Source organism: Platichthys flesus, chromosome 13 (genome assembly GCF_949316205.1).
Source record: "Platichthys flesus chromosome 13, fPlaFle2.1, whole genome shotgun sequence".
NCBI classification, from domain to species: domain Eukaryota; kingdom Metazoa; phylum Chordata; class Actinopteri; order Pleuronectiformes; family Pleuronectidae; genus Platichthys; species Platichthys flesus.
The window spans coordinates 7,199,418-7,214,650 of NC_084957.1; the positions used below are offsets into that span (position 1 = coordinate 7,199,418).

The 15,233-nt window shown below is 41.1% G+C and overlaps 1 protein-coding gene across 1 annotated transcript in view; it reads right to left on the bottom strand.

Moving 5' to 3' along the window:
• The window catches only part of thsd7ba (thrombospondin, type I, domain containing 7Ba), a 128,622-nt gene that overhangs the window by 66,305 nt on the left and 47,084 nt on the right, over positions 1–15,233 (bottom strand). Inside the window, exons 6-7 of the mRNA XM_062402751.1 lie at positions 12,090–12,290; positions 1,929–2,120 (exon numbers count right to left, since the gene is read on the bottom strand). Of these exons, the coding sequence (XP_062258735.1) occupies positions 1,929–2,120; positions 12,090–12,290 (393 nt within the window). The remainder of the gene's footprint in view (positions 1–1,928; positions 2,121–12,089; positions 12,291–15,233) is intronic.

Below are 15,233 nucleotides of genomic sequence, written 5' to 3' on the forward strand. Positions count from 1 at the left end.
CATCGAGTTATTTTTTAACGTGATGTTATCGTCTATTTTTGCAAACAGGCACAAAGGGAAATAATAACTTTGTACCGGTTTGATAATGTAATTTGTGTTTGGCTATTTGTGCATTTCACAAGTGTAATTTGTAGATAATTCTTTGTGTATTGTGTATATTTTGTGTGTTCTGTGGGGCTATGTAAATAGTTAATTGACAAAATATGAATTTAAAATCAATTTTTTCCTTTAGACAGAGCTGTTTTACTGAAAAGAAACATAAAGAACTGTATTTATAGAGCGCTTTGCTTTACAGTGCAAGTCACATTGACCCGTTCACACACATGTTCTTACAGTCTCTCCATATGCATCGTTTTTCATACACTAACATACAACACACACACACACAACAGTCACCAGGGAGCCTTTAGCATTCCAGTATCTTGCCCAAGGACACTTTGGCATGTGGACGAGGATGAGTGGAATCACAGCTCTACCTCCTGAGCCACAGCTGCATGACGGTTGTGGCTACAAAGATGTACACACACATGTTCACCACCCGTTTCCCTCCGTGTTTCTCACAGTGGTGTTCTAACTGTGGCTCAGGAGGGAGAGCTGTTCACTGACGGCCGGTGGTTCCTCCAGTCTGCATAGTGAAGTGTCCTTGGGAAAGATGCTGAATCAAATTGTCTATATGGTGGGTGATAGAAACAAGTATGAACGGGTGTGTGTGTGTGAATGGGTGAATGTACTGTAAACACCTTGGAGCGTTACATAAATACATTTACCTTTACTTAGTATGTATTGAGAAAGTGACTGTCTAAAGTCTGAAGCACACACACAGAAACACACAGACACACAGACACACACACACACAGACACACAGACACACAGACACACACTCACACACACAGACACACAGACACACAGAGACACACACCTCTTTCAGCACAATGTGGAACTTGTCTTAAAATGTGAGATTATTTCATTGGCTGTTATTGTTTATATGGTTTAATGCGTTGTTGTTGGCTGTGAACCTTCTGCTGTTTGACTTAAAAATACAACACTTAGAACATGCAAGGAAAAAATAAACTGGCCAGAGGAAAGAGCACTCAGTAACTGAGGGTCAATTTAAACTTTAAAAATAAATATATATATATATATATACCCAAATGTTTAAAATAAATCTACAGAAATAGGAGCTATAGCAGAGTCAGCGTTTGTGAAGTGTGTGTTTCTTTGGTTTGATCTCCAGTGAAAGTATTGATATCTGCAGTCGTCCATTTTGAAAACATCACAGAGCAATTTGTTTCCTGGTTTACTGTACCACAGCAGTTTTTGTAAATACACTAAAAGTTGATGGAGTATTCTGCAGAGTTAGCTCCGCAGATATACTGCTGGACGTAAAGATGGACAGAACAACTATCAGAACTAACGCTGCAGAAACAAGTGATATTTCTTTATTCATTCTTCCTCCTTGTCAAACCCTTGTGTTTGTCGTTTTAATTTTGCAACCAATTGTTTTCTTCATTAATTAGAAAGCTGCATATAACACAAGTACACCGTGATACAATCGAAGCCCGCGGGGTATTCAATTTAAATTCAGAGAGGTCCAAATGAAGATCATCGCCTCCAGGGAAGAGCCACAACTTCATAATGTCTAATTAACATTCTGATTCAGTGCAGTATATATTGAAATATTAGATGTATAAACATCTGTGTGTAGTCAACAAGTGGCCATCAAATGAAATCAACTATAATGTCTGTCCAGATTATAAACTCCGTTTTCATTGTGCACGCCATGTGAAGTTATTTTTCTTACTTATTCTCACCGATGTGATCGGCTGAGTGGAAACAAGCGAATGATATCCTATGCAAACACAGCAATACACTCACTTCATTGAGTTAGAATGAAAAAGGCCAAAGAAGCCATGGGGATGTTTCCGTACCTTTCCCTGGGATAGCCATGACGGTGCGAGCGCGGCTCTGTCGGCCCTCCGAGCTCTTGGTGGCACAGCTGTGGGAGCAGGGCGACCAGGAGGACCAGGAGCCCACCACACAGTCTGCGGCACAGGCCAGCTCGCAGGCCACCTCTGTGGGAGGAGGGTCGTCTCCACAGCGGCCGACCGGCACGACCTCCCCTGAAGAGGACCAGGTCAGATTAGAAAACTGACACAAATATAACAGACATCAGACTTTGGGGCTCAAACTAATCTCTAGAATCAAGATCCTCAGACCTGTTGTACTTGGAACCACTGGATTAAAAACCAAGTCAAGCGTTACTATCACACTTCTAATCAGATTACAGGATTACAAGATGGATTTCACCCACATAAACTCATGCAGACACCTCCAAAGTTGTTTTTTTTACTCTGCTCACCGTGCAGTGCTCACACAGTGTAGAAGTATGTGGGTCAAACACTTTGACATGCTCCACCTGTCTCAGGTGTCTGGTGTTTCACTTGTTAACCCTTTCAGTGCAGTCTGCATGTTCTGTCGAGGGTAGAGGGGGATGTGCACGTGATGAGGTGTTCAGCTGTGTTAGCGAAAGATGCAAAATTTGATGATTTTCGAAAAATAAAAATATGCTAAATGTACGTTTTCTCTCAGGGTTGAAGCTTCCCGGCAAAAAGAAAATAGGTTTTTGATCCTTGAGGGGGAAAAGATTTTCTCCTCAATAAAACACAAATGTCAAACACAAAGAGAATTCCATTTTATTTAAGGGGAATTATAAGGCCTTCCCATTGGTATTCTGAGCTGGTTGAAAAACTATCCTTCAGCCTTCAACTGGGAGCCACGGTATGAAATATTTATCACAGCTCCGTATTAACTCTTTCATTTAGTGAACCAGTGAAGAAAAAGGAGCTTTTTTTTTTTCCCGCTGCTCTGAACACAATAATCAATGTTGTATTGTGAGATGAAACTGTGAAATTACAGAACAATATTCTCATATGACTGCTAATGAATGAATTCAGCCTTTTGTGAAGAGGAAAAAAATCATTGTGTTATTTTTTTGTTGATCCCTGCCCAGAGGAAGCCGAGTGCCACAGATTCCTCTACGGTCCCTCCGTCTGAGAGAGAGAGATCAATTCCAGAAGCAGGCATACCATCCAGATGTCAAAACAATGCCAGCAGCAGCCGCAGCATTGTTTTTTCTTTATATATACGCTCACACACAGCAGTATCATTAACTTGGCTGAACTCTGCCACTACATCATGGAATATGGTTTAACAATAACAACCCCAGGGCGGATTTGTCATCAATTTGTTTTTTTTTTTTTTTTTTTACTTCTTTGAGCGAATACCCTCGATGCAGAGGAGGCCAGAGAGCAGACGTAGGTAAGGTCTCGTCCAATAGATGTGAAAGACTCCCTCGGGGGAGTTTGAAAGTCTTTTCGCCCATAAAGTGAAGGCATCAGAGAGTTCCATCCTTCAAAGTAAGAGTGTGTGTGTACAGAGGGAGACGTTAGGCTGGCCCAGGTCCCACAGGCTACTGTAACGGGATGCATCATAACTTTCATTAGTGCAGCAGCGAGACGGACGATGGATGGACTTCGACAAAGTGAAAAAACAAAAATCAATCAGCTTCATAGGAAACAGGGACACGTGCCACAGGCGCTGTGAATCAACCTTTCTGACAGAGCTCGACACTGACACTACATGTTCGGGAGTAAAGACCCACTTTGCATTTGGAACAGATGAAAATTGTCAAGTAGCTACAGCGAGACGATGTTTCTCAACCTTTAAATTTGAATTAAAGTCAGTGTGGAAAGTTTGATCTAAAGTAACGGACGGTATCACCTTTGACTTGTTCCAAAACAGAAACCAAAGCTGCAGTTTTTGGTTGCATGACATAATACCATAATCACATATTTCATTCCTGCCTAGAGGTTTGTTGATCTCTTGTATATTTGTTTATTCTGCCATTTTAAGCCTGTTCAGCAGCAATGTGGTCGACTGTGGCCATCACCTCCGGCAAGGAAACAAGGTTTGTTGGTTGGTGGTTTGTATGTTTTGGGAGTTTTTTATGTAAGAAAGATTACACAAAGACAACAGCACTTATTTCCTCAAAAATTGGGGGAAGGATGCGGAATGGGTGAAAGAAACAAACATTAAATGTTGGTGGTGATCTGGATCAGGGGACGGGTCCAGGGATCTTTTCACTTTTTAAACCTCTTATTGATTTTCCAGTGACTACTTGGACATGGAGCTTGATTATTTATTTTTTGTGTGTGTGTTATTTGGTACAGCTTGTTTGGTAAAGGGACAGTCAGGCGTTGACGGAGCTATGCGCTCAACTCAGCCATTGTAGTTTAAATTGTTGCTTAAAACATGTTAAACAAAAGATATTTACAAAGAATAGAACATATGCTGGATACTAGCATGGTGGTCATTACCTCCCACACACAACAAAGTTATCCGGTTTAATCATTTCACAAAATGCCATTGGCAGAAGAAGCTTCCCGACTACACAGCCTGGAAGTTGCAAGTAAACAGGATGTCAGTAAGTTGATGATACACCAACTTATCAACTTGTTTCTCAGAGGACAAATAAACCCAATGTTCAGCCAATCCTATGCTTACCAAGGCAAAACATTACTGTATATGTTTGGCACTTAAACAGTATTAGATTCTTACATCAAACAAATACACAGAGACGTGTGGGGTGTCACTCAAAACATAACAGACTTCCTAATTCTGTTATCATATTAAACAACTTGTTTGGATGTATTTTTTTGTCAAAAATCAAAGTGTTGGCTTTCCCTTATCAAACAGCATGAAATCTAATTATTCAACAGTTGCTCTGCTTGGAAGTCTAATCACACAACTCAAGTGAGTGTGTTGGCAAACAAAAACTAACAATTGATTCACAAAGCTCTGCCTGGATACACCGCCGTAAGGAGAAATCTCATGATAATATGAGTCCAAAGTCACATCGTGTGTGTGTGTGTATGTGTGTGTGTGTGAGCGCATGTGTGTGACCGCATGTTGAAGGGGGGGTTTCTGCAAATAGACGGCTGCCCTAGGGGTCCTCTTGCATTATTAATACAAGGATGTGTAGTTGGGGCTCTTACTCGGATATAATATCACTGCCTCCTGCATGCAATTTCAACACGATTTATATTCTGCTCGCCCACACACCAATTAATCCTCTCCACTGATATTATTCAGGTACATTTACGGGGGGGGGGGGGTCCTCGCCTTTTGCTTAAAAGTTAATAATCACTGGCAATTTTCGCAGGCAGCTTTTAAGACAAAGCTGGGAAATGCAACAAGGCAAATTGAGCAAAATCCCTGCGTACGCTGAGTCGAGCTCTGACGAACCAGCCTCGGTCACCGACTGATGTTTTCTTTTACTGTATTTCGTGCGTGGATGGAAGAACAAACTTCAGCACCTCGTTACTTTTGGGTTTTCGTTATTAGCGACAGCCACTCAGCCAAGTTTAGGGTCGCTCGCCCGAGTTCGCCATTACCTGAATCCTGCTGACCAGTCGGACGGGGGAGAGTTCAGGCTGCTGGGTGACAGCGATGATCAGGAACCTCAGACTGAATGTGGAGGTTTCTAGAGGTTATATATAGGGGGGGGGGGGGGGGGGGTCCAATTTGTCCTATATCGGCTGTCAGTCACTGCCACGACCAGTTTGTTGAATGTACGAGCGCTGTGGTTTGTATAGTTGGTACTGACTATACACTGGTCTGTGTGGGGACACTGTGCAGTGAATGGGAGCCGTGTGAGCTGTCAAAACGTCTTTCCATAGCCAGGGGCAAACAGCCAGCGGGCTAAGACAGCACTTTTTTAGTACGTTGCTGCAGTTTACAATAAAGACCATTGAGGAATAAAAGTGCTGTTCTATGTAAGGTTGCGATATTATGTTTACATCTGTTTGTAATTGTGTTTGGCAAAGTTGCAGATATCAGCATTTAAAGTTTGTCTGCGTGAAAGCAACAAAACCCGACATGAGACAGGAAGGGGTTGTGACAGACCAACCATGAGACCTGCCCTGGGTCGGATTCAACCCAGTGACAGTAAAACACAAATGAAAACAAATACGTGTCTCATATCACAGCAGCTTCACACTATTACAATTCCTTATTCATGAACACAGTTAAAAGCCTAGACAGGGGATATAAAAAATAAATAATATTATGATCGAAAAACTACAATATTGTGGAGAGCATGGAGGAAAAACCTGCTAATATGAAACATTTAAATGAAAAATAATCTAGGATAAAAGAAAAATGCCAATGGTTCTATCACAATTTCAACAAAAATAATCCCATTTACTGTTTTTTGCTGATCACATCTCACAGACAGGAAACCGAGGGCCATACATGTCAAATTCCTGGGCTACATATTATATATGGTAATGATTATGGGCTGAAGGAATTTCAAAAATCACACCTTTATAATCATGCCAGAGATTTCAGCCAATCAACACTCTCATACATCATGTTCTCACAAAATAACTGTAACAAGAATATATGAATCATTATGAGCTTTAACACTTTATGTTTTAAAAATACAGCTATCGGTTTAATTAATTAAAAAAATGAGATTAAATGATGTGTGCAGTGAAAATATAGTGGACTTCTGATAATTAGAACATATCGTCCTTTTATGTTTTCAGGACCCTTTGAGGAACACGTCTCTAATCTCAAAAGCTTGACATGGACCAGCAGACGGCTGAAAGCACATGAGGAGGAGGATGAACAATCTAACTACTGAATCCGGAACCGTGTGATGCAACAGATTGATGCACTTTCTTCTGAAAAGTAAGAAAGTTTTTTTCCCCTCCCTTAGTTCAATCCCAGTGGATCATCCTCGTGGCTGAGCAGCGGAATGTCCTTAAACAGCCCGGCACCAGTCTATTCCACTTCATCCCTACCTGAGTGACTTCAGGTATAACCCGTGTGTTTGCTCAGCAATAAAAGCCGGTAGAAGATGTTCTCTGACTGCTTGAGCAACCATAGATAAAATGTAATTCCCTATCAGATAGAATTCGCTGAAAAAGTACTGCCTCAGACTCTTTACGGGGGGGGGGGGGGGGGCACTTTTTCCCGGACAACCTCGTGAGTTTTCAGGCTTGAAAGTGCAGAGAAGATTTACGCAGACCAAGAGATTGGAAAACAAATGCTTACTCCATTAGGAGGGACTATGGAGAAAACTCTTCACTGAAGTTTACCTTCTTTAATGGAACCTGGCGAGTGACACACCAGCTTTAAAAATAGCTGCTATACAAGAAAACATGATCTGGGAAACACACTCGATCAGCCGCGACTGGGCCTTCCTCTGGTGAGGGTGTATCGTGATCATCCTACTGACCCGGGGTCCACTACTGATGATGGAAGGATCAATCTAAAGCCAGAAGGTCAAACCAGCAGAGACAATGAAGACAGTGAAATGTACAAAGCCTGATTTAGAACCAAATGAAAGTGATCTAAAGCTGCACAGCTGTTATAACGGCTGATGACTTATTATATATTGTCAATCTAGTTCAGAGGATCTTTAAACTTCCAAGGGATGTTCACCATTCATATCTATTTTTTTTTATTATTCTCTTAATTTAGCAGGAGACAATATTCTTCATTGTTTATCATTTGTGCGTTAGCATTTTCTTTGATATCTTTTTTCAGAAATATATGCAGATGAACACATTTGTAAAATTCTGGGAGGAGAAAATCCTAGATCTTATCAGGATCTGCACCACAACATAATGGGTTCTCCTCCCCTGACCTATATCACATCATTCCACCAGGTTTCATGCTAATCCATCCAGCAGCTTTTGTGTTATCTTGCTCTCAGACAAACTAATCAACACACAAAGGGACAAGGGTGAGGACTTAACCTCCTTGTTTGAAGTAATAAACTAAATCATAAAAGAGATATCAGCTATTCTTTACCGTCCAACATAAAAGCATTCTCCTGATGGTAAAGCACCTTTATGAATGGTGAGCTAAAGAAAAGGCCTGAGCATGGCTGACCTTTCCACAGGCTTCAGCAATCAGCGATCAACAAGAGCGGGGAACTGTTACTGTAAACGATAATGGACAACAAGGCGCCTTTTCAGAGGTTTGAACTCAAATATTCAGTTAAGAAACAGTCAGGTTTGAAAAGGGTGATCTTCTGACTGATCCAATAAGAAGTCAAGCTTATTATTTCAGAGGGTAAGGTCCAAATCTGCAAATGATGCCTGAAGGTTCTAGTGCTTAAGACGATTTTTCCTGAGAGTTCCAGAAGGTTTCAGTTGTATGAGAAAGACCTTCTGCTTGGAATGGGGACACTGCAGAAACCAGCCGAGGACAATAGGTACTGATTTATAAAAGTGTTGGTACGAACAAGCCGAGGCGAGACGAGTGAAGACGAGCTCGATAAGAAACAGACTCTCTCTTTTTCACTCTCTGTAGAAATGTATCTGTTAAACATAAATTACTCTGAACTTTAGTTCCCACGTCTTTGATTAGCTGCTTAAAATAAACATGAACTTTGTGTATCGGTGTCTCTGTATGATTACAAGACAAGCGGCCTCTACTTAAAAGAAAAAAAATACACACATCTACAAACTTCAGAGAAGCTTCCTGCTTATTGTAAACAATGCTTTTATCTCTGTGGATGTGTCACTCCTACCTCTCATTTCTCTCCCACACTCAGTCTGAACTCTGAGTAAAAGTGGAAATGATCGAAATCAGGAAATGTATGTTTGAAGGTTCTATCCTGTCAACACACAAATGGAAACTTTCCTGCAGACATACATCAAACATACTTACAGAAATCAGTTGTGTGAATGTGACAGAATTTTCCCAGCTACACTTCCCAGGGAAATTGGTGAAAACGTCCAAAAAACTATCTCTTAATGTTTAAGAAAGTGTAAAGAAATGTAATCAGTTACCTCCTGACACCAAACTGCCTCCTTCCCCCAGGGTTTTTGCTAATCCGCGTTTTTTAAATGCAGGTTAACCCGATTTAAAAGAAGGACAAGGACTCCTTCCCCATTGCCAGTAGAAGAGTTTACCTTGCTGTTTGCTTTAACTCCTGGAGGCTTCCTCACCTTATAGTGTCATCAAAGTAATGCTATTGGTATTTATTCTCATTGCAGACATAAGCCAGATGTTGGTGGGTGTTAGTGTTTTTTTTCAACTGGTGAGAAAGGGGCTTGAGAGACAAACAAACAAACACTAATGAAAACATAAGCTCCTTGGTGGAGGTAATTAGTGACTTCACTCAAATTATGAAAATCAAAAGTGTAATTATAACCATCAAGTGTGCGATTGTTTGTCCTAAAAAGAAAACAGATGTTATCTGATGGATTTGTTTGGTTTAATCTTATAAATCCATTATGAATGAAGTAAAACAGTTTTGTATCATTCTTTTATTATTCTCTTTCTCAAAATAGCCCTTACAGAGTGCTCCCACTTCAACACCGCTCCTGCTATATCTTGATAAAGTATAAGAGCAAATTAGCAGCTCTGGAGACGACTGATACATCCGGCTTCTTCACACAGAATATCTGAGTGAGCTGGAATGGCTCCAGAAAGATCTGGACTATTATCTGTGAATAATGCTGAGATAATGTGAAATGGTTTTTTTTAGTGAATTCTATTTGTGGTTTCTTTATTTGTCTTTTCATATCCCTCGTTCACCCCGAGAGACAAGCGATAAGAAGAGAGAGCGGGAGGAGGTCAGGTTAACATGCAGGTAGTTCACTGTTTTCTTCCTGAGTGTTCTCCGTGCGGAGGCTCGGACTAATTCTTGACCTTGGAACAGTTGAAATACAATTAATCCCCAGTGTTTTTCACGACCAGCGAAAGCTTTGGAATTTATGTCTTCCACAGGAGAAGCATGTCTTCTCGCCTTTCTTCCAACAGATTCATTACTGCAGACAAAGTGCCCATCATTTCTCGGTTGTAACAGCTGGGAAGGGGAGCTGGAATGCGGTGGAACTGGATGTGCGGAGAGACTGGCACGCAGCGGCTGCTCTCTCCAAGGTCCAGCCAACTCACATGTCAAGCTCCAAGGGAAGAACATCTGAAAACATCTTCTGTCTGGAGCTAAACCTAGCACGATCAAGGGGGGGGGGGGGGGGGGGGGGCACTGAGAAGTTTGCACGAAACATAACAAACTGAGCAGCGGAATTGTTCTTTCACTGTAATTACCTGTTTTTCACCGTGTCCACCATTCATTCCTTCTGAGAAATAATGAACACTTTATGTCTTTGTGTGTTTAATCAGTGCGTTGATGATGCATCTATGTGAACAGCTAATTTACGACTGTCAGCAGTGTTGAATCATCATCCCTTGTTTTGGCCCTCCTGTAAAATAAAAGATCTTATGCAAACAGCTTGTTATGACCCATGTTGCATTTTATTGTTGTGTGACCTCAAGCTGGTGGTAATGACAAGAGTAATGAAGGAGGTAAAATGCAGAAGTGGTTATTACTGTTCACGTGACGATTAAAGGTCTAATAAACCCAGTAAAGGATTTCTAGGGGGATGACGGGGGGGGGGGGGGGGGGATTTCTATTTTTCCAAATGTTAATTGTGTAAGAAATTAGACGTTAAAATTAATTTCAAGCATTATCTTACTGAAAAGGGTGAATTTACTTTAATACCTAGTTATGAAAGTTGGGGGGAAAGGAGGATAAGTGTTCAAAATGGAATGGAGAAGGATTGTGGTGTTGCATTTGTCTTTGTGTATATATTACTGGCAAAATATTGGTACACTTCTTCTGCAGTGGAGGTTATTTTTTCACCTCTGTGTGTTAGTTTGTCAGCACCATTACTTTAAAACTACTGAAAGGTTTTCCCCGGGATTTGGTGGAAGGACAGGACATGTTTTTCCACTTTCTTAAACATTGGGCTTTTGGACAGTTTGACAGATTTTCCAGGGAATAATTCATGTATCCTGATGAAAAGAGTTTCAAGCACACGGTACCAGAATGAATCATACCAGCGTTCATTGGGAGTAAGGCAGTATATATCGCTGCTTTCCCAGTCTGCAGTGTGAAAACAAACACCTTCATTTTTTCATTTAGCAGCTCGCATTGTTATGTGCAGATGCTTTAATAACCCAACATGGTATCAGCCAATTAAGGAGGCCTCAGCGAACATCTTCCAACATTTCAACATTCACTAACAACACATCGGCCACAAATCATTCCGTGAGATTGAAGCCTCAAACCAGCCAACGCTCATATTCTTACTTGTCCTGTCAAAACTCATTAGACTCTCCAGCTGGTTAATATATTTAGACCCTCTTCTGCCTTCCTGATAAACCGACACATGATCCATTGTGACAGGATAATAAAACACAGGCAAAAAAAGGATGCAATTAGGTTTGTAATCTATGGAAATGAGCAATTAATGTTCGGGTAGGAAGCTGCGATTCTGACTTTTAATCAGGTCAGTGTTTTCTGTGCCCATAAACTGGGTAATGCTCCCTAATGAATAATGCATGTTAACACCGATGCTACTGTCACCCGACATAATGATATGGCCGAGCACAATGGATCACATTCTACCTGATAGTTCATGCATCACAATGCAATCGATAACATTGTGTGTCTAGACCACAGCGCTGGTGGCTCTGTTACAACCTTGATGAATTTTACTGCCTGTTGAAGCTCGGCTCTAATTACGTCTGTGAATAAGTGTTGCACTTTATGGTTATTACCGTATTAAAATTATGAAAAGAAGAAATTAATCAATCCATACTAATAAATGTATTGATGAATTACAAGTAATGATAGCTGTGATTTAGATCAGCACAGAGACCGACTAGTTTTAAAAATCAATTCACCAGTTTTTCTTTCATTTATGAACTATTCATGAACGATGTGGAGCTTATGGTCATTTTATGACATTCATAAATTGTTGAATGCTTTTCATTGTCTTGTTTGGTTTTATTTATCCGAGAAAACTAAGAAACTAGAAGGCCGCCCTGAGTGCATATTCCTTTGCCAAGGCTAAAGCCCCATCTTGCCATTCTGGACATTATGTAAAACAAAACAAAAATGTTAAACCACTGATAATAAAATGGGAAACTTGAAGGCTTAATTGAAAACCCAAGAAAAACAGAGTTGAACTTCTCCTTTGAATCCAAATTGCTCTAAGTACCTTCAGAGCTGACACAGGTCACATTCTGGACGGCAGTTCCAGGACCACAGGGCTGTTTCTCGAGAACGCAGCTTCCCTCTTGTTGGACCTGCCACACGTAGCAGGCAGGGTCCTCGCAGGGGATGGACTCGACCAGGTGAGGACAGGTGTCTGGAGAACTGCTGGACTCCCAGGAAACCTTTCTCCGCCTCTGTCTGAAACCTGACAGCAAGACAGGGAGGGAAAAGGAAAGGTTGTCAGAGAAGCCACTGATATTCCTGCACAAAACCAGCCGTCCCCCTGTCAGCCAATCATTAAAATAAAGCATTATGATGCAGTCATTTAACTGTGTGAGCATCACAGTGGCTTAATGGTCACCACTGACTCATAGCACAAGTTACTGGGATCAATTCCACCAACCTTCGGTGGGAGGTTTGCATGTATGAGCTAAAACCAAGTAATTTTTTTGGAAAAGCACGTCTCAAAACAACAGACATTGCCCCAAGTGCTGTCGAGGTGAAACTGGGGAGGTACAAATATACAAAGATGGAACAATCATCCAAGAAGACAAATAAAACTGTCCAGTTGTTGAGGTCCTGATCTGGAGGGCCGACTGTTCCACAGGGTTAGAGGCAAAGGCTCGATCTCCATTTTCCTTCAGCAGGTGACATGTGATCTTGCATTGCATGTGCCTGCTGCAGGTGAGACACTGATGATCATTACCTTTTTCTTTGTTTTATTACCCGTATGATGGCTTATTTAGGTCCACCATTAACTATGCACTTCATAATCATGTTATCATCATGTAGGTAAATACTGAAAACAGAAATTTTTCTACAAAGATATAATTAATTTGTTAAAAGAACGGTCTTAACTTAATACAACTGCTTATGCTTTTTATCTGAGGACTTTTCCTTTTGAGGAATCCAGTGAGCAGTGGATGAGATGCGGACCGAGTGCTCGTGTGTGACACTCAATTTCAGCACCAGGAGCTGTCCGCTGTATCGACCCAGCAGCTTTAGCTCAGACTCTTTCCGCGGAAGAGGCACAACATAAAAACCTATATTTTGGATGTCACTTTGGTAAATGGTTTTTCCTGCAGGTGCCGACTAGAAACCTTTAACTTCTATTTTTCACTGCTTATATATCCTGCAACGATATTAAAGTGTCAGCGTTAACATCAAGTCCAGTGTTCATTGCATAACTCCTGTTAAAATTACGAGAAGACAAACTTTACTCTGCTAGTTTACAGTTTGCACTGCTCGTACCGTAAGCAGGATATAAAAAATGTTAAAGCTGACGGGGGGGAATGTCAATAAGTTGCTGAATATTCATCAGTGATTCCTAATAATCAAACTTCATAACTAAAACCTGCAAATGGTTGGCCTAAAAACCCCTGTACTAATGTACTAATAAAAGTGGTAATCTACAGATCCCAGCACCAAGTCTGAAATTCCAGTAGGGCGCCTAATGCCTGATATCTACGGTAAGTTGCATATGTTGAAATTAGCATGTGTCCAAGGCACATCAACTACCTACAGTATGTGGGATCAGGGATCCACCACCATCCACCTTCATCAGTTTGAAGCTGCAGACTGATTTTATTGTGGTAGGATTACTTCCTTATACTGAAATATATAGAGATAATTGTCTAGACCAGTGTGTTTTGCTTATTTGTTGCTGCATCCACCGCGTGTTTCAGATCATTTTCAACAAAAAACAAAACACTGAGGAAAAGCAACTTAAATGCACAATTTTCTCAGTTTTCCTTCCAAAGATTTTAAATAAATAACGTGCCCAGGAGTCAGTGAGGAGACAAACTGATAAATGAATAAAAGCATCAAAGAAAATGTGGACAAGGAGCAACGGGGGGGAGGGTAGATATAATGAGCAAACTACACGGACAAGGAGGAGGTGTTTCTTTGAGGGTAAAAATTGGATAAATTATCAAGGTACCATTAGCTGGTAAGAACTTTTCACTCCAATTAGTGACTCTCACTGTTTTTCCACTGCCGCTGCTGTTTCCGCTGCTAAGTGATCGTCTACCTGCTGAGGTGTGTGTGTGTGTGGGGGGGGGGGGGGGGCTCCACACCGGATGAACAGCTCTGTAGTGGTGAAAATGAACTGCCCATCGTAACCACTCATTTCAACTCACATTCATTCTTCAGCCCTTATATTCATAAACCTGAGAGCATGCATGGTGAGTGCATAGTTAAGAATAACACCGTGTGGGTTCAAGGTGTTTGAACCACGTCACACAATTTACACAAAAAGCTATGTACTAATTAGGGTATACACAAGTTTATGAGGATTTAATGCACGCTGTATGTGCACTGACATATAGGTTACAGATACATATAAGAAGATAAGTACAGGACACGCGTATGGCTTATCCTATGATGCAATTTAGATATAACATGATTAAAATCAAGCCCGGAGGCTTAGTGGAGGAGTTAATCATATCTGATGACTGTGAATCGGGGGGGGGGGGGGGGGCACGTGCATGACCGTCGCTCACGGTTTCATCTGAAGCAAGGTCTGAAGATTTAAGTGCAGCAGCTAAAGTCTGGTTCATACTGTAGTCCAGGTATGTGGCTGTTGTGAGCTTGTTTACTTGCCAATGAGTATTTCGGTCGTTGCCTGTTATGTTGCAGTCGCAGCTGATGAATATTGAACAGTTAGTTTTACAGATATTTCAGCATAGACAGGGGAGAAGTTGTGCACGAACGTTAAACTGTGTGATTGTCAGGAAACTAACAGACACGCACATGACATGTGAAACCGAGCGGACCGATCGCAGTTGTTCTTACATTTCCAGAGACGTTTGTTTTTTAAAAAGCTTTGCATTATGGATGATACCTAGCAGCCTTTTTATGAGCTAGACGAGTTTGACTCTGCTGCAACAAAGTGAAACAACAAAGATGCATGACATGTTAAACCTGTATTTTGTGTTTCAAGAACCTTTTTTTGGAGGTGTCACTTCTCAGGCACTTTACCCAGACAAACCTCAGTGTGGGCCCTTATCGACAAAATGAAATTGACTGCTTCACATAGTGACTTCATAAAACACTGGATTACAACTTCACCGTACATGCCAGCTTTCAGCCACGCACTTTCTTCTTCCTTAATGCATCTTGAGATTTTACCTGATCAATTACCTAATTG